The 20,451-nt window shown below is 50.8% G+C and overlaps 1 protein-coding gene across 3 annotated transcripts in view; it reads left to right on the top strand.

Annotated features, from left to right (window-relative positions):
* ARHGEF6 (Rac/Cdc42 guanine nucleotide exchange factor 6) overlaps positions 1-20,451 on the top strand; it is a 54,753-nt gene that overhangs the window by 22,252 nt on the left and 12,050 nt on the right. For all 3 annotated transcript variants that reach the window (XM_054388821.1, XM_054388822.1, XM_054388823.1), the window contains 9 exons: positions 1,976-2,046; positions 3,441-3,535; positions 5,270-5,365; positions 6,423-6,545; positions 8,661-8,799; positions 12,741-12,800; positions 15,377-15,523; positions 17,803-17,889; positions 19,843-19,921. In XM_054388821.1, the coding sequence (XP_054244796.1) occupies positions 1,976-2,046; positions 3,441-3,535; positions 5,270-5,365; positions 6,423-6,545; positions 8,661-8,799; positions 12,741-12,800; positions 15,377-15,523; positions 17,803-17,889; positions 19,843-19,921 (897 nt within the window). The remainder of the gene's footprint in view (positions 1-1,975; positions 2,047-3,440; positions 3,536-5,269; positions 5,366-6,422; positions 6,546-8,660; positions 8,800-12,740; positions 12,801-15,376; positions 15,524-17,802; positions 17,890-19,842; positions 19,922-20,451) is intronic.

Here is a 20,451-nt window from a genome sequence, read left to right on the forward strand (position 1 = left end):
TTCTGCTGTGATACTGGGAAAGGAAGAGGGAGGGGATGACCCATCTGAAGGCATCTGCCTTTGTTGAGCTTCATCTTGAGTATCCTTAACATTTTCTGCCATGTGATTCTCACCAGATGTGGGGTGGTGATGACATGGAGCATGCCCCTGGCTATCTGCCTTGTGGTGATACATACCCATCCAAGCAGCTCACCCCAGCATGCTTCTGAGGCCATTGTGTGACAGCAAACTTGATTGTTTGGGTTTTTTTTTTTTTTTTGGGTGCAAAATCCAACTTTTAATTCTTTAATGTGCCTCGAGGGCTTGCCCTAGACACAGACCTGTTGTGTGCTTGGTGCTGGTTTTATGGCTCAGGATCAGCTGTGGCCTCCAACACTGTGAGACAACAGCAGTGCTCTGCAAAGTGTACAAGCCCTGCTAGACATCCTTGCTCCAACCCTTGCAAGCAAAGCATGCAAAGGAAGGATAACAATAATGAGTACTGAGAATGGGGCCAGTTTGTATTTAATTCTGACTGAAACAGTCACTGGTAGGATAGCTCATCTCCCACTGTTTCCCTCGAGGAATTGATGTCTGAGCTGCAGCAGGATGTTGCAGCAGAGATTGAAGGCTTGTCTGGCACAACCCAGCAATCATTAATTAAGTCAGTGAGTGGAGAAGAAAAATCCTTTAAGAAAGAGAGAGCAAACTTCTGTCCTGTGGGGGAAATCAGACAGGAGCTGCCTGAGGTGGCAGCACCTCAGTGAAGTGAAGGTCCTGATTTAGGAGCCCACCAGACTTTTTGTGTGCCTGCTTTTCCTTCCAGATCCTCCCTCCAGCACCTATTTCATCTGGCTGGAGCAGGGTTCATTCCCCTGCTCCCTGCTCTCTCAGGACATGTGGTTGTATTGCAAGTGATGGATTTACAGGGCCCATCAGCAAACCCTCTCCTGCCCCAGGATGGCTGGGGGTTGTAGTCTGGGGGGAGCTTTTGCTGCAAGCCAGCAGGAGCTGCTTTCCCAGACCTGTCACTCGAAATGGAGTTGTTTTTCTGCACTGTTTGTGCCACCACTGTGTCCTAAACATGCCCTTTGGGTGGAAATAACTTGATGCACAGAACAGAGCTCCTTCAAGTCTCTAAATGAGGCACAGAGCTCCTGGCTGGAAGTGACAGGAAACTCTACAAGGCCAATAATTAGACAATACATCAAGTTGTGCTTTCCAGGGGCTACATTTATCAATTTCAAGCTTCTCCCCTGCTGTTGGTGTGAAAGTAATTGCCTTCTGTGAACAACTGCAGGCAGAAAAGAGAGCTGGGATGAGCTGCTCCACATGGCACAGAGGTGCTTTGGCACCAGGTGTGCAGCATGGCCAGGGCCAGTGGTACAGCCATGTGCAGCCAACCTGTCCCAGTTTGGAGGGGTAATAGTTGTGCTCTGGAGGGGTAGTGGTCCCAGTCTGGAGGGGTAATGGTGCTGGAAGAGCTAGCAAAGTCCCAGTCTGGAGGGGTAATGGTGCTGGAAGAGCAGGCACACAGAAAAGTTATCACAAATGACTGGGGGGGTCAAGGTTCAGCATACTGGTATTGGCTTCAAGTGTGCCTTGTGAATCCACTGGAGTGAAACATGATACCCAGCATTTCTGATAGACACTCCATGTTAAACCCCACATTTTGTGGGCCAGGTGAAGCCAAGCTGTAGCTCCAAAGAGTGCCAGACACAGGGCTGCTGCCAGGACTTCAGAGCAAACCTGTAAGTTTGTTGGCAGAGGTTGTGTGGTGCTTCTGGTGTGACTTGCTCAGCTGCCTTCTTTGTCATGCACACCTTGGGTTTGCTCCTGGGTTTTCTGAGGCAGGCAAACAAACCCTGCAGCTGAAGTTTGGTGTTCACAGGGGTGAATTTTATGTTTGGTGGCTGTGATGTGCTGGTGACTTTCCCTGCTTTGGAGTAATGAGAGAGCTGTGCACTGTAATTTATGGATGTATTTTCTTGTACAGATAAACCACTCTCCCCCAAAGCATTAAAAGGACTTGAAAGCACTCAGCTGACAAAGAATTATTACCCTGTGGTAAGTCTGAAAGTGCTGATTATACATTTTAATAAGTAGCATGTTATTAATCTTCTAGACTGGCTCCTTCCCCTAGAAATCATTGAAGCAATTTGTAACAATTGGGGATGTGACTCCCTGTTTAAATGCAGTTGTTGCAGTTTCCTTGATTCAAGACAATAAAACCACAAGTGGAAGTTGCTGCAAGATGTCAAAAAGAGAGACTCAAGGTAGACAAGTGAGATAATAGAGCAGAGGTGGCAGCTTAGGGATCAGTGCTAGGGAGTAAAGCAGAACGTCTCTGGTCCAGGCCTTGCCATTGACTGGTGAGCCTGTTGATAAAGGTGGGGAGATAGTGTCACAGTGTGAAGGCAGCCAAATTAGGACTGATCCATGATCCCTTTCTTGGGTTTGGCTGGAGCTGTCACACTCCAAGCTGCTTGCCCTGTGCCTCTGCCAGCAGCTGCAGCCCTTGGAGAAAGGGCAGCTCACAGTCTGACTTGTTAACTGGGCTAGGCTTTGGAGCAGCTCAGGCTGCAAGGTTATGAACTGCAGCTGCAGAAAGGGTGGAGAAACATCATCTCCTCTACCATCTTGCTGCCAGAGCAGTGAGGTCTGGCAAAGCAGGGCAGATACCTTCTACCAGGCTAGAGTGAAGCCTGCAGTGTAAGAGAGTTAAAATGCCTGTGTGTGAACGTCTCTGGCTCTCAGTGCTGGAGGTGAAACGTGCTTGTCAGCATGTCTAAATATATTTCAAGCAAAGCAAAGCAGAAATAGTTTGTCCAGAGAGCTGGGAACCACCTCCACTGTCTCCAAACCTCATCCACACTGAGAAACCTGAGTGCTAAGCGGGAGCGTGCAGGCGGTGAGTTTGCCCACCCTGCTTCTGGAGGTGCTGAGATAGATTAGCAGGACCAAACACAGCTCAGCACGTCCTGGAAGTGGCAAGTGAGCTGTGCCCTGGCTTGAGTTGCTGCAGGAGGAGCTATCCTTGGGCAGGCCACTGTTGCATTTAACTTGCTGCCTGCCTTCGTGCAAGTGGTGCTGCCAGGGCACATGCACGAATCGTTTGTTTGCATCCCTCAGCAGCCAGTTGTGCATGCAGGGTTAGGCATCAGCCTCTCAGGGCTCAAATACTAAACTCAAGTCCAAACTCACATTGTCTTCATGCTTTGCCAGAGAAGAAGGAGCAGCCCTTAACACCAGCTTGCCAGGCCTCCCCCAGCTTGTAAAGCCAAGTCCTCAAATTGGCCCTTCCCAGGGCTTTCCTGAGCATTGTGGGTTCTGCATTTCCATATGTAATTTAGGGAGTTAAAATAGACTTCCATGCTTTTCCACCCTTGGAAGCTGATGTCGTGTTCCTTTGACTAGTCACTAGTACAAAGATCTACTCAGTGCTCTGTCTCTCACCCTAGGTGTTGCAAAATATTCTGGAAACAGAACGAGATTATGCGAAGGAACTACAGTCACTTCTGGGAACTTACTTAAGACCCCTCCAGTCTTATGATAAGTAAGATTTAAGGGCATCTGAGGTGGAGAGAACCCTGTAAAACTGACCACAGTTCATTGTTTTCCTGCTTTTGAATGTTTAGGGACTGTTACTGCTCTTCTTGTAAAGCCTGACAGCTTCTCTGTGCAGCAGAGAAGCAGCCCACACTGGACAGTAGGTTTCTGCTCTGTCCTCTTCCTTGGCGGTGGTGCTGGTGCTGGGCTGCATCAGAGCTGGGTGTTTCCATCTGCTGGAGGGCTGGCTGCTACAACCCATCTGCAAGCTCCTGTGTGGCTGTCCCAGCATGTGTTATCTCCCAGCAGTATGCCTTGCATGGCTTCTCCCCTTGTCATTTGCCTTGTTGTGACTTCTCAGCCCCGAGTGGCATCTTGCAGTCATCTCTTCATTTCCTGCGTGGCAACAACCAGTTCTGCATTGCCTCTCGCTAAGGCCAAGCTACAGCTGAGCCAGAAGTGACTCCTCTGTTTTCTCTACCTGTGCAGCCATCAGCATTAAGGTGCTCAGGAGGAGCATGCTGCCAGCCCTTGCAACCTGAGCAACACCAAGGCCACTGGGAGACACCGTCAGAGCTTAACCTGTGGAAATAAGCTGACGTGGTTTCCACCCGCGCTGGCCAGCGTGGTGCTGACACCATCCTGTCCTTACCCAGGCAATGACAGGCAGCACACTGGTGCCCATCAGCAGATTCTTATCAAGAGTTTTCACCCTGCATTAAAGCCTCAGTGCAGTCAACTTCACCTTCTGCTTCTTGCTTCAGCTTTACAGTCATCCCTTCCAAACAGTGCTATCTCGGAGCCCATGTGCATGCAACTGCTTCTGGGGCCAGGGTCTGGGACTGGGCAGCCCCGAGGGGTCACAGGCAGAGGGCAGATGTTTAGACATTGTCCAGTCCAGAGACATGGGAAAGTGGTGTCATGAGGCCTTTGTACTTAAATCATAGAATCATAAAGGTTGGAAAAGACTTCTAAGATCATCAAGCTTAACCATCAGCCCAACAGCACCATGACCACTAAAGCACGTCCCAAAGTGCCATGTCCACGCCTTTCCTGGACAGCTCCAGGGATGGTGACTCCACCACCTCCCTGGGCAGCCTGTTCCAGTACCTGACCACTCTTGCAGGAAAGACATTTTTCCTAATATCCCATCTAAAAATCTCTCCTCCCTTCCCCAAATCTTTGTGTGGGATATATGACAATATCTCATGCTCTCATGAGCCTTGTAGGTGGCAAATGGCTTAAAATTGGGGTGGTACAAGAGTGAAGCTCTGAAGGTGACAGAAGCAGACATTGTAGCTTTGCCTAGGAAAAATCCAACCTCAGCCAAGAAACAAAGCAACCCTTAGCCAAGAGGCCACTCTGTATGACCCTCCTCCCAGAAGGAAACCTACACACAGCATGAATCCCCAAAGACAAAGCTGTCTCAGTCTGTGCACACACCTCCCTCCCCACCCCTGGATGAAATCCCATCTGTCTGTGTCTGTTAGACAGCTAAACATCTTGAGAAGATCAGTGTGATTAAAATCCAATTAAGGTAATCCTTGGCAGCAGACATCTTCTCTGAGGGCTGTGGTCTGTAGCTCACAGATCACGAGCTTTATGTTTTCCCATGGCTGATAGTGTATCTGGGGAAAGAGAAGCTCCTGGGTCTTTGTGGAAGGCCCACTTACAAGTACCACAGGGATGCTCCTGAGGGCAACATCTCTTTGGTGCTAATTGGTGGTTTGACTCTCTTTAGGCTCAGCGCTGTGGACATCGCATCACTGCTGGGAAACGTGGAAGAGATCTCTGCATTCCAGCAAACCCTCAACCAAGCCTTGGAAGAAGTTGCAAAGTAAGCTCATACTGTAGCAGCTGAGGCTGTTAAGTTATTAGACTACAGCTAAAAAGAATAGAAATGCATGTTCATTAATGTTCCTCCTGGATGCTGTCTTAGGCTTGTTAAACATAGAAGAAAAATAACAGGGTTGAAGAAAGGCAGCAGGTAGTGCTTTGGCTGGAGGGGAAGGTAGAAGAAATTCTCACATTTCTACTGTTAAGGTGTCTGCTGAATGAGAGTGTCACTAGACCTGACATGAAAATGTACCTAGCCCAAAGCTGCAGACACAGGCAGGGTTGGAAATCTGGAAGGCATGAAGGTGGGGAAGTTATTAGAGGTGATGATTTCCCACAGGGAGGCTGGCAGCACTAGCCCAGCCTCTTCTTTGGAAGTGCTGCAAAGAGATGGGGAAGAGACTCGATATTGGCAGTCTATTCAGGCTCTGCCTTCCACCTCAGCACAAGGAGAAACTTCTTATGGCAGCAGTGGAGCAGGCTGCCCAGAGGGGTTGTAGAGTCTCCTTCTTAGGGACTTTGAAAACCTGCCTGGATGTGTTCCTGTGTGACCTGCCCTAGGTGAACCTGATCTGGAGGGGGGTTGGACTGGATGATCTCCAGAGGTCCCTTCCAACCCCTACCATTCTGTGATTCCATCTTCCATGTCATGGTCATTGACAGCCCAGACAGTGGGAGCACTCCTGCACTGCACCCAGTTCTTTGCACCTTGCATTGCCCTTGTTCTTTCCAGCCCATCCTCATCAGCTGCAGTGAAGCTACAGCGTCCCAGCTGCAGCTCTTCTGGTGGCACAGGATAGACTGGGTCACACCTTGTCCCAGGCTGATAAGGGGCTGTGACACTGTCTGTACCATAGAAACCCAGACCCATCAGCCCCCTCCTCGTTCCTCCTCCCCAAGAGGCCCGTGTGGGTATTTTGCTCAGAGCTGCAGTGAGGCAGTGACCTGGGCATGTCCTGGTGCAGCTGGTGGCTGCTGGGTAGAGACCTGAGAGTGCCCTAGCAGCAGGGTGCAGATCAGGAGGCTTAACCTTGTGGCTGGTGTGTTGGTGTCTGTAGGCTGCCTGAGAACCAGCAGCGTGTGGGAGGCTGTTTCATGAACCTGATGCCCCAGTTCCGCTCCCTGTACCTGACCTACTGTGCCAACCACCCCTCGGCCGTCAGCGTCCTCACACAGCACAGGTGAGTGGTGGGGGGGATTCCAGGCTGACACCCTTTCCTTGGAGAAGCTGCTCACATTATTAGTATTTGGTCCAGAATGGCTTTTGACCAGTAGGTTGGCAGTAGGGCAAGAGGAGGATGTGGGATCCTGCTGCTGGGAAAAGTGCTGGGGTTTTGGGCTCTTCAGCATCGCCTCTTGGCTCCAGCGTGGAGACAGCTCCTGGCATTCAGAGCTGGTCTCACAGGTCCTGTCTGCATGTACAGGGCTTCTACTTTGGGCAATCTCAGCCCTTCCAGAAGCATTTCCTGTGACTGATACTTGCTAAAGGACCCAGGTGTAGGGCTGGAATGATGCTGAGGGGACTGGAATGTCTCTCTCTTGAGGAAAGACTGAGAGAATTGGGGCTTTCTAGTCTGGAAGAGAGCAGACTGAGGGGGATCTCATCAATGCTGAGCCATACTTAAAAGTTCAGTGTCAGGAGGATGAGACCAGGTGGTGCCCAGTGACAGGACAAGGGGTAACAGGCACAAACTTGAACATAAGAAGTTCCATCTAAACATGAAGAGGAACTTCTTTACTTTGAGGGTTGTGGAGCACTGGACCAGGCTGCCCAGAGAGGTGGTGGAGTTTCCATCTCTGGTGACCTTCAAAACCCATCTGGATATGTTCCTGTGTTACATTCTCTAGGTGATCCTGCCTTGGCAAGGGGGTTGGACTGAGTGATCTCTATAGGTCCCTTCCAACCCCTACCATTCTGTGATCTGTGACCAGATGCTGTTTCAGACCCACTGCTTAACTGCTCACACGCTTGCAGCTGTGTGATGGTGCAATGGTGTGGGGCACAGTACTGCAAAAGGACGGTGCCTATCAAGTCACTGGAGTTACCCAGTTTATTATGGTGTGGTCCCTTGGGGGCTCCTGTGGGACCTCTGATGTGGAGTTTTGCAGGTTTGTGGTGCAGAGTGGACTGGTCACATCAGATCTCCTATAACAGGCAGCATTTGGAATCTGCTGGTGTTAAGTCTGCAAGAAAGATGGGAACAATCTTTTTAGCATGGTCTGTTGGGAAAAGATGAGGGAAAGGTGGTTTTAAGCTAAAAGAGATTTGGAATAGATAGAAGGAAGAAATGTTTTACACTGAGGGTGCTGACACCCTGGCCCAGCTTGCCCAGAGAGGTAGCAGAAGCCCCATGCCTTGGAACATTGCTAGTGAGGTTGGATGGGTCTAGTTGAAGAGGGTCCCTATTTATTGCAGAGGGGGTTGGACTAAATGACCTTTAATGGTCCCTTCCAACCCAAACCATTCTGTGATTCTGTGATTAACCGAGCTGCTGTTCAACCAAGTGGTTGATCTGCAGGGCTGATGGTAGATTGCAGCAATAACATCTTTCTTCAAGATGTTGCACTTGCCTAGGCATTTGAATTTGCACAAAGTCATGCTAAAGAGCATGGCAAACCAAACACAACTGTTTAGCCACCCCTGAAGCAGCTGAGCTGTCCTTCCTGCAGTGATGGGAAAGGCAGGACCCTGCCCATGCTGTCAAGCCTTCCCCTTTTGTCATGGGCACTCCCAGTGTATTTCCGTACCTGCTGAAATCCAGCTTTAATTCAGCCTGAGGACAGGCCTGGCTCCAGTAAATGACTCATTCATGTGGTTTCTCAGTCTGACCCCTTTTCTTCAATCAGTCCAGGAGGCAGCTCTGGCAGAAGTGCTGACACACACAAGCCATGTTCACCCAGGCAGGGTACGTGCCCACACCTGCATCACAGCTCCCAGCAGGGTCCCAGTGCCTTGCTGCAGCATCCTCTGGCACAGCACCTGCCTCTGCAGCCCATGCTGTCCACCAGATGCCTGGCCCCGTGCCACCTTGCTGTGCCAGGAGACCAGCTGCCAGCACTGATGTACTCTAGAGGCTGTGCACACCACCATCAACCCTCACTCAGCTTCCTCCCCTGTGTCCCTAGAGAGCAGAGTCTTGCTTGGCTGGAAGTTTACAGCCCCCTGCTGGGTTTGCGTTGTGGGGGTTCTGGGAGGGGACACCTTGAGCCTTGTCCATCAGGAGAAACATGGGAGGCAACAAACCCACAGCTCTCAGCAGTGGTGACCTCTCCTCTTTCTTCTGGTCTGTTTGTAGTGATGAGCTGGAGAAGTTCATGGAGAGCCAGGGTGCAGCCAACCCAGGCATCCTCATCTTAACCACGAGCCTCAGCAAACCCTTCCTGAGGCTGGACAAATACGTGACACTGCTGCAGGAGCTGGAGCGACACATGGAGGTAGGTGGGGGGTGAGCAGGCTGTGCACCCCTTGCTTTGCCCACCCTGAGCTGCATGAGGCACCCTCTGCCCCTTGACATTTGGGCACCACGTCACTAAAAGTGCTTAACCTCCCCCCCAGCGAGGTGTGCCACCTCTATGGGACACTGTTCACCTTGTGGATTAAAAGAGGGGAAGCAGTGGAGGAGTCTGGGGGAGGTTGTGGGAAGGCATTGCCTACTCTTTGCTCCAGCCCTTCCTCAAAAGGGGCCCATTTCCAGCACAAGGGAAAGCAGAGCTCGGGGTCAAGCCACAGCTGGTATTTATTTGCACAGCAGCTAATAAATCAGTGGTTTTCTTTCATGAGATTCCTATCCCTTGCTGCTGGCTCCTGCAGCTTGCAGGGACGTCCCCACCCTTTGCCCAGGGCTGTGTGCTTCTGGGTGGAGGCAGAACCACGCAGGCAGGCATGGATCTGGTGCAGACAGGCACAGATCTGGCACAGACAGATGTGGGTCTGGTATGAACAGGCACAGATCCGGCATAGACAGACATGGATCTGGTATGAACAGGCACGGATCTGGCACAGACAGACATGGATCTGGTATGAACAGGCACAAATCTGGCACAGACAGGCACGGATCTGGCACAGACAGGCACAGATCTGACATAGACAGACATGGATCTGGTATGAACATGCACAGATCTGGTACAGACAGACATGGATCTGGCACAGACAGACAAGGATCTGGCACAGACAGGCACAGATCTGGCATAGACAGACATGGATCTGGTATGAACAGGCACTGATCTGGTACGGACAGGCACGGATCTGGCACAGGCACAGACAGAGGGCTGGAGGAGCAAATGCCTGGAAGCAGGGAAAGCAGTGAAGGGGGTGGGCTGAGGCTTCCTCAATGAGTGGCAGATCTGCTTTGAGATGTTTTTTGGCCTCAGGAGCTATAGAGATGTCTGTCTCTGGAGCTCTGCTACTCAGCTGCGCTCCAGCTGCAGGGGTGCAGACCTCAGGAGTGGTAGAGGGTGGGTGAAGAAAACAGAACAACCTATTTTTAACTGAGTTTGCTTTTTCTCTCTTCCAGTATTAAGTACCAGTTAAGCACACAGCCACCAGCAGTCAAATCCACATCCCAGCCAGAGGATTACAATCTCTGTGCTTGAGCCAGAGGTGTTTCTGCATAGGAGAGGGCTTCAGAGCCTGCACTGTAGGCACACTGCAGACCTGACCTGTCCTGCTCTGAGCAGGCTTAGCTGAGCTGCAGGGGTGAGCTGAGCTGGGCTGTAGCCCCTGTACCTGTGCAGAGACAGTGTGCTCCTTGCAGGATGCTGGTGGTGGGGGTGGGGGTGGTGTGTCAGCAGTGAATCTGGGGACACACACATCACCCCTTTCTCTTGGCTTCTCAGCTGAGCGTGCGGGGTTTGTTGCATGAATCAGCAGGGCTGAGGTTTCAGCTGTGATGCTGTGGGAAGAGCATGGATGTATGCACTGCAGGATCATAGAACAGAGTCATAGAATCATTAAGGTTGGAAAAGACCTCTGAGATCATCAAGTTCAATCTTCTACCCAACACCTTCATGACCACTAGACCTTGTCCCAAAGTGCCACATCTACTCATTTTTTTAACACCTCCAGGGATGGTGACTCTACCACCTCCCTGGGCAACCTGTTCCAGTGCCTGACCACTCTTGCAGCAAAGAAATTCTTCCTAAGATCCAACCTAAACCTGTCCTGGTGCAGCTTGAGGCCACTTCTTCTTGTCCTGTTGTTAGTTACTTGAGAGAAAAGGCCAACAGCCACCTCACTATACCCTCCTTTCAGGTAGCTGTAGAGAGCAATACAGCTGTGTGCAGGGTGTGTGTGTGCAATACAGCTGTGTGCAATACAGCTGTGTGCAGGGTGTGTGTGCAATACAGCTGTGTGCAGGGTGCGTGCGTGCAATACAGATGTGTGCAATACAGCTGTGTGCAATACAGATGTGTGCAATACAGCTGTGTGCAGGGTGGGTGTGTGCAATACAGATGTGTGCAATACAGCTGTGTGCAGGGTGTGTGTGCAATACAGCTGTGTGCAGGGTGCGTGCGTGCAATACAGATGTGTGCAATGCAGCTGTGTGCAGGGTGAGTGTGTGCAATACAGTTGTGTGCAATACAGCTGTGTGCAGGGTGGGTGTGTGCAATACAGATGTGTGCAATGCAGCTATGTACAGGGTGGGTGTGTGCAATACAGATGTGTGCAATACAGCTGTGTGCAGGGTGTGTGTGTGCAATACAGATGTGTGCAGGGTGCGTGTGTGCAATACAGATGTGTGCAATGCAGCTGTGTGCAGGGTGAGTGTGTGCAATACAGATGTGTGCAATACAGCTGTGTGCAGGGTGGGTGTGTGCAATACAGATGTGTGCAGGGTGGGTGTGTGCAATACAGATGTGTGCAATGCAGCTGTGTGCAGGGTGGGTGTGTGCAATTCAGCTGTGTGCAGGGTGGGTGTGTGCAATACAGATGTGTGCAATACAGCTGTGTGCAGGGTGGGTGTGTGCAATACAGCTGTGTGCAGGGTGGGTGTGTGCAATACAGCTGTGTGCAATACAGCTGTGTGCAGGGTGGGTGTGTGCAATACAGCTGTGTGCAATAAAGATGTGTGCAATACAGCTGTGTGCAGGGTGTGTGCGTGCAATACAGATGTGTGCAATGCAGCTGTGTGCAGGGTGGGTGTGTGCAATACAGCTGTGTGCAGGGTGGGTGTGTGCAATACAGATGTGTGCAATACAGCTGTGTGCAGGGTGGGTGTGTGCAATACAGATGTGTGCAATACAGCTGTGTGCAGGGTGTGTGTGTGCAATACAGATGTGTGCAGGGTGCGTGTGTGCAATACAGATGTGTGCAATGCAGCTGTGTGCAGGGTGGGTGTGTGCAATACAGATGTGTGCGGTACAGCTGTGTGCAGGGTGGGTGTGTGCAATACAGCTGTGTGCAATACAGATGTGTGCAATGCAGCTATGTACAGGGTAGGTGTGTGCAATACAGATGTGTGCAATACAGCTGTGTGCAGGGTGAGTGTGTGCAATACAGCTGTGTGCAGGGTGGGTGTGTGCAATACAGATGTGTGCGGTACAGCTGTGTGCAGGGTGGGTGTGTGCAATACAGCTGTGTGCAGGGTGGGTGTGTGCAATACAGATGTGTGCAATACAGCTGTGTGCAGGGTGTGTGTGCAATACAGCTGTGTGCAGGGTGGGCGTGTGCAATACAGATGTGTGCAATACAGCTGTGTGCAGGGTGGGTGTGTGCAATACAGATGTGTGCGGTACAGCTGTGTGCAGGGTAAGTGTGCACTGTGGTGTACCCTGCACTACTGCCCAGCAGGGTGTGTTCAGGGCAGCCTTCATCCTGAATTCAGAGGTGAATGATTCCAAGCAGCTTCTGACAGGCTGAGGCACAGCTCCATCACAACCTAGCCACCTTAAGACGAGGGGCAGCAGCCTGCTTTTCCCTCCCTGGCCCAAGAGCTCTCTGCCTAGCCATGGCCTTCCCTTAAATCCAGAGGCGAAGCTCCTCTTGCTGCTCACAAGAATTGGCTCCCTTGCTGGGGCAACGGTTGGGATCTTTTCCATGCCAGTGGAAGTTTTCACTTCTGAAGGTGAAACCAGGGAATCTACCCTGCACCTCTCTGCCTGTTGTGATTGATTTTATTTGCAGGCTGAGTTTGTTCTAAGTAAAATCAAATCTGCTTTTGCTCTGGCCCTGTCACACCCCTTAAATTGTTACCAATGAATTGCAGAGCTGCTCTAACCCACGGGGGGTGAGGAAGGTACCTGGGGGGATTTTGCCCCTCTCCTGCACCCTCAGCCCTGCATCCCCCAGCACCCTGGCAGCCCTGGGTGTGCTGGGGCAGTGGCTGCTGCCCTGGGTGGCTGCTGGTGGCTGAAGGATTTGTCTCTTTCTTCACCAGGAGGCGCATGCAGATCACGAAGAGGTTCTGAAAGCCATCACATCCTTCAAGGCCCTCGTGGTAGGTGGCAGTTCTTAAAATAGAGCACTCCATTTCAGGGCTGCATTTCACCAAGAATGAGTCAAGCCTGACATTTGTTTCCTCATAGAAAAAAAAAAAAAGAAAAGAAAAGTCTTTTGGAATGGAAAAGATAGGCTATAAAAAAAAAAATCTTAATTTCAAGTTTCAAGCCTCAGGCTGCCCCTTTCCCTGCATGGTTCAGCAACTGCTTGCTGGCTCTATGGTCCCAGCAGCAGAGATGGAGAGTCTCCAACTTTCTCCTCCACTGCAGAAAGCCATGCCTAGGTAGTTGTGGTGGTGGTATCCCTTTCATCTCCTTTTGCCTCCATACCTTGATCATTTGCCACCTGGCACCTCTTGCTCACTGAGATGAGATGCAGAAGGGTAACCTGAGTGTCTGACTCAGCTGAGCTGCTGGTGGCAGCAGGAAGGTCCCTTCCCAGCCCATTGAGTAACTCTTGGGTTAGCTGAGGTTTACTCCACCTGCATCAGGAGGCTTTGACCGTATTTCAGGTAATTTCACAGTAGCACAGTACATTAGAGGTTGGAAGGGACCTCAAGAGATCATCAGTCCAACCCCCCTGCCAGAGCAGGATCACTTAGGGTAGTCTGCACAGGAATGCATCCAGGTGGGGTTGGAAAGCCTCCAGAGAAGGAGTCTCCACACCTCCCCTGGGCAGCCTGTTCCAGTGCTCTGTCACCCTCACTGGAAAGAAGTTTCTCCTCATGTTGAGCTGAAATCTTCTATGTTCAAGTTTGAACCCGTTGTTCCTTGGCTTATCACTGTGAGCCACCCAAAAGAGCCTGGCCCCCTCCTCCTGCCCCCCACCCCTCAGATATTGATAGACATTGATCAGATCCCCGCTCAGCCTTCTCTTCTCCAGCCCTAGGGCTCTCAGTCTCTCTTCACAGGGGAGATGCTCAAGTCCCTTAAGCATCCTCATGGCTCTCTGTTGGACTCTCTCCAGCAGGTCTCTGTCCCTCTTGAACTGGGGAGAATTTGTAGCTGTGGGTGCTCCCTCCAGTGAAAGGATGAGTCAGAGATAATAAGCCAGTTTCTGTGAGCTGTGTTACCTACACCCCTCAGAGTCCTGCTGCACCAAAATGAACAAAAGTGGGAAAAGCCATCCACATGCACCAAGGTTTTTACCCAGCAAAGCTTTGTTCAGTTATTAACCAAGCTGTAGTCTCTTCTTGCTTTGTAGCCACTGAAAACCTTTCACTATAACCACTCCAGATGTGGTCCAACTTCCTTCCTTAGCATAAACAGATGCAAGTTTCTGATGCTTTGCAGTGCAGATAAAAGATGAGGAGGAGAAAGTTCACAGAAAACAGGAAAGGGTGATCGTGCTACATTTACTTAGAAACTCAGCTCCCTTCCCATTTCTTCTGGTAGGTGATGGGGGAATAATTCAGTGAAATTGCCAGGTGTCAGTAATCTTTAGGAACACTCCTAAGTGAGGGACACTTTTACTTGAAATCTGTGCTGGGCTGCTGAGTAATTTAAAGTAATTATGATTCGACTGATGAGGCTCAGTGCCGGTTTGAGGTTAGGTGGGCAGAGGTGCTCTGTGGTAGGACCAGGGAGGTTGCTGAGCAGGGGCAGGGAGGCACCATGGAGCCATCCTGATTTGCAGTGGTGCCCCTGCACAGGCTGTGATGGATTGCTGTGGATTTGCATCCCAGCAAGTTTGTGTTTGAACACCCAGGGAGACGTGGAAGCACACGACAGCTGCAAAACCAAAGGAAGCTCTCACAAAATGATGTGTTTTCAGACTAGACCCAAAGCAGCTGCTCTCTTTGAAGATCTGGAAAGTCAAGGAGTTTGGATAAAAATGAGCTGGAAAGGAGGGAAATCTCTGTCAGAAGCAGGGGTTTGGAATGAAGACTGAGCTTGGGTTTGGCTGTGCAGCACTTTTCCCTGTTGGCAGAGGGGTCAGATGAAGCCAAGTTTTGCTTGGATTTGGAGGGCTGTCTGCCTCCAGTCAGCATTGTCCTCTGCCTGCTGAGAGCTGCTGGAGGACTGGCTGCTCCAAGGAGCTCCACCAGTCCCCAGCTGCTGAGCACTGGTGCAGTCTTTTCAGTTATGGCACATTTGAAAGCTCTGCTGCACTGCTGAAATATTGCACTGAGTCCTGTGCAATATTTTGGGGTTGCAAACTTTTGGTTAGAAAATCCCCACCCATCTGATTCTTGGGGGCTTGGCACTGCTGCAACTACAAAGTCTCTCTAAGCAGCAGCAAACTTAAGAGATGTTTAACTCTGTGGCTGTCTTGGTTTGGAAGATGTGACCCTGTACTCTCAGAGGCAGGACTAATCTGGAAAGAAAAGTTTGCTCAGTTTGCAGTTTCTTTGACATTTTAATGTGTTCATTGCTTCATAAATCACTGGAGTGTGATTTAATTATTTATTGTTTTAAGCTGACTGTGTAATAAAACCCAAGCAGGCTTTCCTCACCCCTTGATGGAACCAGCCCTGAGCCCACGTGGCTGTGGGAGGGTGAAATCCTCTTCACTGGGATGGTTTGGGTTTGTTCCTGCCCTTTGGCTAACAAAGTGCCCTGCTGTAATTCCCAGACACAATGCCAGGAGCTGAGGAAGAGGAAGCAACTGGAACTGCAGATCCTTTCCGAATCCATCCAGCGCTGGGAAGGAGAGGACATAAAAACCTTGGGAAATGTCATCTACATGTCCCAGGTTATGGTACAGTGTGGGGGGAGTGAGGTGAGTGCCATGGTCCTTCTCCTGGCTCAAGACAACGTGTCCAAACAGCCCCTTGCTCATGGGATCAGCGATGCCAGGCAGCAGCTGCTCTGACACCAGGCCAGCAAAGCACTGACAAATCCTGCTGATAAATAGTTCTGCCTGGAGAGGAGCTGAGGAATGGGACTGTGCATGACTTTGCAGTCCCTGGGGATTTGGCTTCAGGCCTTTGGTGACACATTTTTCAAGAAAAAGAAGCCTCTCAGTGTTGTATAGCACATTAATTTCCCTCTTTTTTCCCCTGTGACTTACTCTGAGAAATGAGAGCTCAGAACAGCCGAGTGGCTGCTGTCACAGCCAGTCAGTCCCAGCAGCGGACCAGTGGTTGTTTCAGTGTCACCTTGGGCTTCCTGTAACCAGGAAGCTCAGAGAAACCCCTCAGAGAAGCTACCCTTGCCTGAGCTCCAGTTTCTTTTGCAAGGGAGGCAGGGACAGGCGTGGGCCAAGCCCCAGCCACTGCAGGGATGTGTAGTCCCTGCACACCAAGCAAGGCCAACCAAGGGTGAATCACCCTGGGCATGTACCAGCAGCCTGTGAGGTCAGTTTCCCATAGGGATCCAGCCATGGTGGCAACCTGGCCAAAGGCTGTTGTTAGGAAAACTGTGGGCACCCAGACAGAGGCCTCACACAAACGTGGAGGCATCCAGGACCCTGGCTGCAGAGAGTGCTGGAGCCTGGCACTTGCAGTGGGGGGTGGCAGAGACAACCCCTGTGTCAGGTGTGAACAGGGGAATGAGGGAGGAAGTCACAAGAGTAACTACTGACTGTAAGGGGAAAATGGAGCCAGGATCTGCTGAGCTGGAGGAGGAATCAGAATCACAGAATTGTCAGGGTTGGAAGGGACCTCAAGAGTCATCCAGTTCCAACCCCCCTGCCATGGGCAGGGACACCTTACACTAGAGCAGGTTGCCCAGAGCCACATCCAGCCTGGCCTTAAAAACCTCCAGGGATGGGGCCTCAACCACCTCCCTGGGCAACCTGTGCCAGTGTCTCACCACCCTCATGGTGAAAAACTTCTTCTTAACATCCAATCTGAATCTACCCATTTCTATTTTTGTTCCATTCCCCCTAGTCCTATCACTACCTTACACCCTGAAAAGTCCCTCCCCAGCTTTCTTGTAGGCTCCTACACACAAAAGTAAGGACTATAAGGGAATGTGAAGGGGAGAATGGAGACAGAATCTGCTGAGTTGGAGGAGGAAGTCACAAAAGTAAGGACTATAAGGGAATGTGAAGGGGAGAATGGAGCCAGGCTCTGCCATCCCTGGGGAAGGATCAGCAGGTGCAGACTGCATCCCATGTCCTCTTGTCACCCAGAAAAAGAACAAGACCTAAGAGATGGGGGTGGGGAAATGGAGGCAGGTGAGCCCCCTCCTGATCTCCCCCATCTTCCTGGTTGCCCATACACAGCAGCTATGGGGCTCTAGAAACAGAGAGCTGGGTGAACAAGGATGGGGATGGAAGTCCACCCACATAATTGCCTAGAGCATATTAGCCAGTCCCATGGCTTAGGACTAGTGCTAGCAAGAGAGAAAGAAAGGTGATAGTAGTAGGGGATTCCCTTCTCAAGGGAACTGAGGGTCACATATGCAGGCCAGATCCATCCCACAGGGAGGGATGCTGCCCACTACAGAGCTGAGCGTGCTGGAGGGATTTCTCTGCTGCTGGTCCAAAAGCATCACACCAGTGCTTGCCACAGGCCTTCACCAGTGGTGTTAAAGCCATGCATGCTGCATGTTTGGTGTGGGAAAGTGCCTGCTGCTGTGGAATTGCTGTGGCAAATATCTCCTGGGAAGGGAAGTGCTGAAGAGCAAAGCCTTGCAGAGTGTTGTTTGGGATGTGAGATGCTGGGGGACATAAGGTGTGTTGTTTGGGATGTGAGATGCTGGGGGACATAAGGTGTGTTGTTTGGGATGTGAGATGCTGGGGGACATAAGGTGTGTTGTTTGGGATGTGAGATGCTGGGGGACATAAGGTGTGTTGTTTGGGATGTGAGATACTTGAGGCCATAAGGTCCTTGTTCTTTTGAGGTGCTCTGAAACGAATGGAAGAGTATTAGCAGGATGCAGACAAAAACGCCTGCAGGAAAAACTAGCACAGAAATGAGATGCTGCAAGGAAGAGAAGCCAGAAGGATTGGTTTGGGGCTGATCTCTTGCAGGCTGTGATTCCAGCTGCAACAGGTTCAGTTTGCTTGTGGTGCATTGCAAAGTGGACTAACCTAAATTCTTCCCCCTGCAGGAGAAAGAGGAGCGATATTTCTTGTTGTTTTCAAACGTTTTGCTGATGCTGTCTGCAAGCCCACGGATGAGTGGCTTCATCTATCAGGTAGGCATGCTGAATTTGAAGTTGCAAGGCAACTTGAAAGTGTAGGGAAAAAAAAAAAAAAAAAAAACAAAAAGGAAATCAGATAGCTCTTATCAAATTCAAATCCTCTCCTTCCTTAAACCTCTCTGTTGTGATGCAAATGCCCCAGGCTGGGGACTAGGGCTTGGGTTTAGCATGGGTGCCAGGGCTCTTAGTGCCTCTGTCCTGCCAACTGGCTAAACAGCATTTGGTAAGTGTGAATGCTGTGAAATTAGAAACCACCACCCAAAAGCCTGTCCTGGTTGTCAGCAGTGGGGTGTGGGGGGGGTGAGGTGTCCAGACCCAGCTGGAGGGTTTTGCTCCACACAAACAGCCAGCTGCTTCTCACTGTTCAGCCAGCTCTGGAAAATCGTAGATTCACAGAATGGTTTGAGTTGGAAGGGATCTTCAAGATCATCTGGTTTCAAGCCCCCTGCCATGGGCAGGGACACCTCCCACCAGCCCAGGTTGCTCAAGGACTCATCCATCCTGGCCTTGAACACCTCCAGGGAGGAGGCATCCACAATCTCCCTGGGCAACCTGTTCCACTGTCTCCCCAACCTCACTCTAAAGAATTTCTTCCTAATCTCCAGTCTCAGTCTTCCCTCTTCCAGCTCAAAGCCATTGTCCTCATCCTGTCATTACAAGCCCTCATCAAAAGTCTCTCCCCAGCTCTCCTGTAGCTCCCTTCTGGTACTGGAAGGCTGCTCTAAGGTCTCCCCAGAGACTCTCCAGCAGGTCTTCCCTTCTCCAGACCAGACTGAACAGCCCCAACTCTCTCAGCCTGTTTCAAAAGGGGAGGTTCTCCAGCCCTATGATTGTCTTTGTGGCCTCCTCTGGACCCACTCCTACAGTTTGATCTTCTTGTGTTGGGGGCACCAGAACTGGATGCAGATCTCTAGGTGGGGTCTCACAAGAGCAGAGTGGAGGGGGAGAATCACCTCCCTTATCCTGCTGGTCACACTGCTTTTGATAAAGTCCACTGTAAAAAGCCCAAAATTTCCACTCCGTGAGACAGCCCAAAACCTGCATGTCTTCAGCTTTACCATTTGAATGGCTGTAGTCAGGCTGTTGGGAGCTTGGCTTTCCTTCAGTTGCTTGGAACCATCAGTAGCCTCCAGGAAAAGCATGTTGCTGTGATATTTGTCAGAGCAAGGGAGATGGGAAAGATTTGGGAAGAATTTGGCTGGGGTGTTCCATTTCACCCTCCAGTGGGGATAAGGTGAGCAGGCAGCTCAGCATTGCAAAGCAGAGGTACAGGGAGGAGTCTTTCAGAAACACCAGGGGAAGAGGATCCTGTGCTGCTGGTCCTGAAGGATCACACCAGTGCTTGCCACAGGCCTTCACCAGTGGTGTTAAAGCCATGCATGCTGCATGTTTGGTGTGGGAAAGTGCCTGCTGCTGTGGAATTGCTGTGGCAAATATCTCCTGGGAAGGGAAGAGCTGAAGAGCAAAGCCTTGCAGAGTGTTGCTTGGGATGTGAGATGCTGGGGGACATAAGGTCCTTGTTCTTTTGAGGTGCTCTGAAATGACTGGAAGAGAACTAGCAGGATGCAGACGAAAAAATTGTGGGGGTAAGGTGGGCAGGCAGCTCAGCATGCAAAGCAGAGGCACAGGGGGGAGGCTTTCAGAAAAACCAGGGGAAGTTGATCCTTCTGACTTGGCTGTGAGAAAGGTTTGCAGTGAGTGAAGGGAAAGGGTGTCAGAGGAGCTGGGAATGACTCAGTTGTCATGGGAGCCTCATCTGCAGGGTTTGACCTAGTTGTGCAGGGAGAGCTGGATCCATACATTAAAGGAGATGCTTCCTGCAGTCTGAAGCCTGCACAAACCGGGTTTTAATGGTGATTCCTAAAGAGAAAGGCATCAGCAGAAGCAAGCAGGGCAGCACCTGCTGGGAAGCAGATGCAGGCACTGACTGCTCCTCTGTTCTCCTAGGGAAAGCTGCCTCTGACAGGGATGACGCTGACAAAGCTGGAGGATGCTGAAGGGAGCGAGCACATGTTTGAAATTGCAGGTCAGTGGGGCCCCTGCCTGCTGCCATCCTTCCAGTCCTGGCAGCAGCTGCCACTGGAGGTGCTGTCCTCTTCCACCCCTCAACCACTGTGCCTCTTTTTTGCTCCTTTGCTGCGTGTTGTCAGAGTTCCTGAGCGTCTCCCTCTGTGGTGGGTTGAAAATTCCACCCCCCACCCCCCCAACATTAAGTTTGCCAGAGCAGCTCAGCTGGAAGCAAATGGAAGCTGTATTTACAAGCAAAACTACAATCTGCAATGAATATGTACAAAACACTCAGTATTTACAATTTTTACAGGGATTTACAATTGATAAACAGCACAAGAACCCCCCCTGGCCAAAGACCAGGGGAAGCTAATAGCTTCTCCCTCTCTGCCTCCCACCCTGTACACAAAAGGGACAAGAGACAGAGCAGAGAAGTTAATATCAGTCACAACAAAAGCAGTGCAGCCAAGGTCAAGCAGAAGCAAGTTAGCCTCTCCCAGAGCAAAGAGGCAAGAAGAGAGAGAGATTATTTACCAAACCAGTTGTTAT

Source organism: Indicator indicator, chromosome 17 (assembly GCF_027791375.1).
Source record: "Indicator indicator isolate 239-I01 chromosome 17, UM_Iind_1.1, whole genome shotgun sequence".
Taxonomy (NCBI): domain Eukaryota; kingdom Metazoa; phylum Chordata; class Aves; order Piciformes; family Indicatoridae; genus Indicator; species Indicator indicator.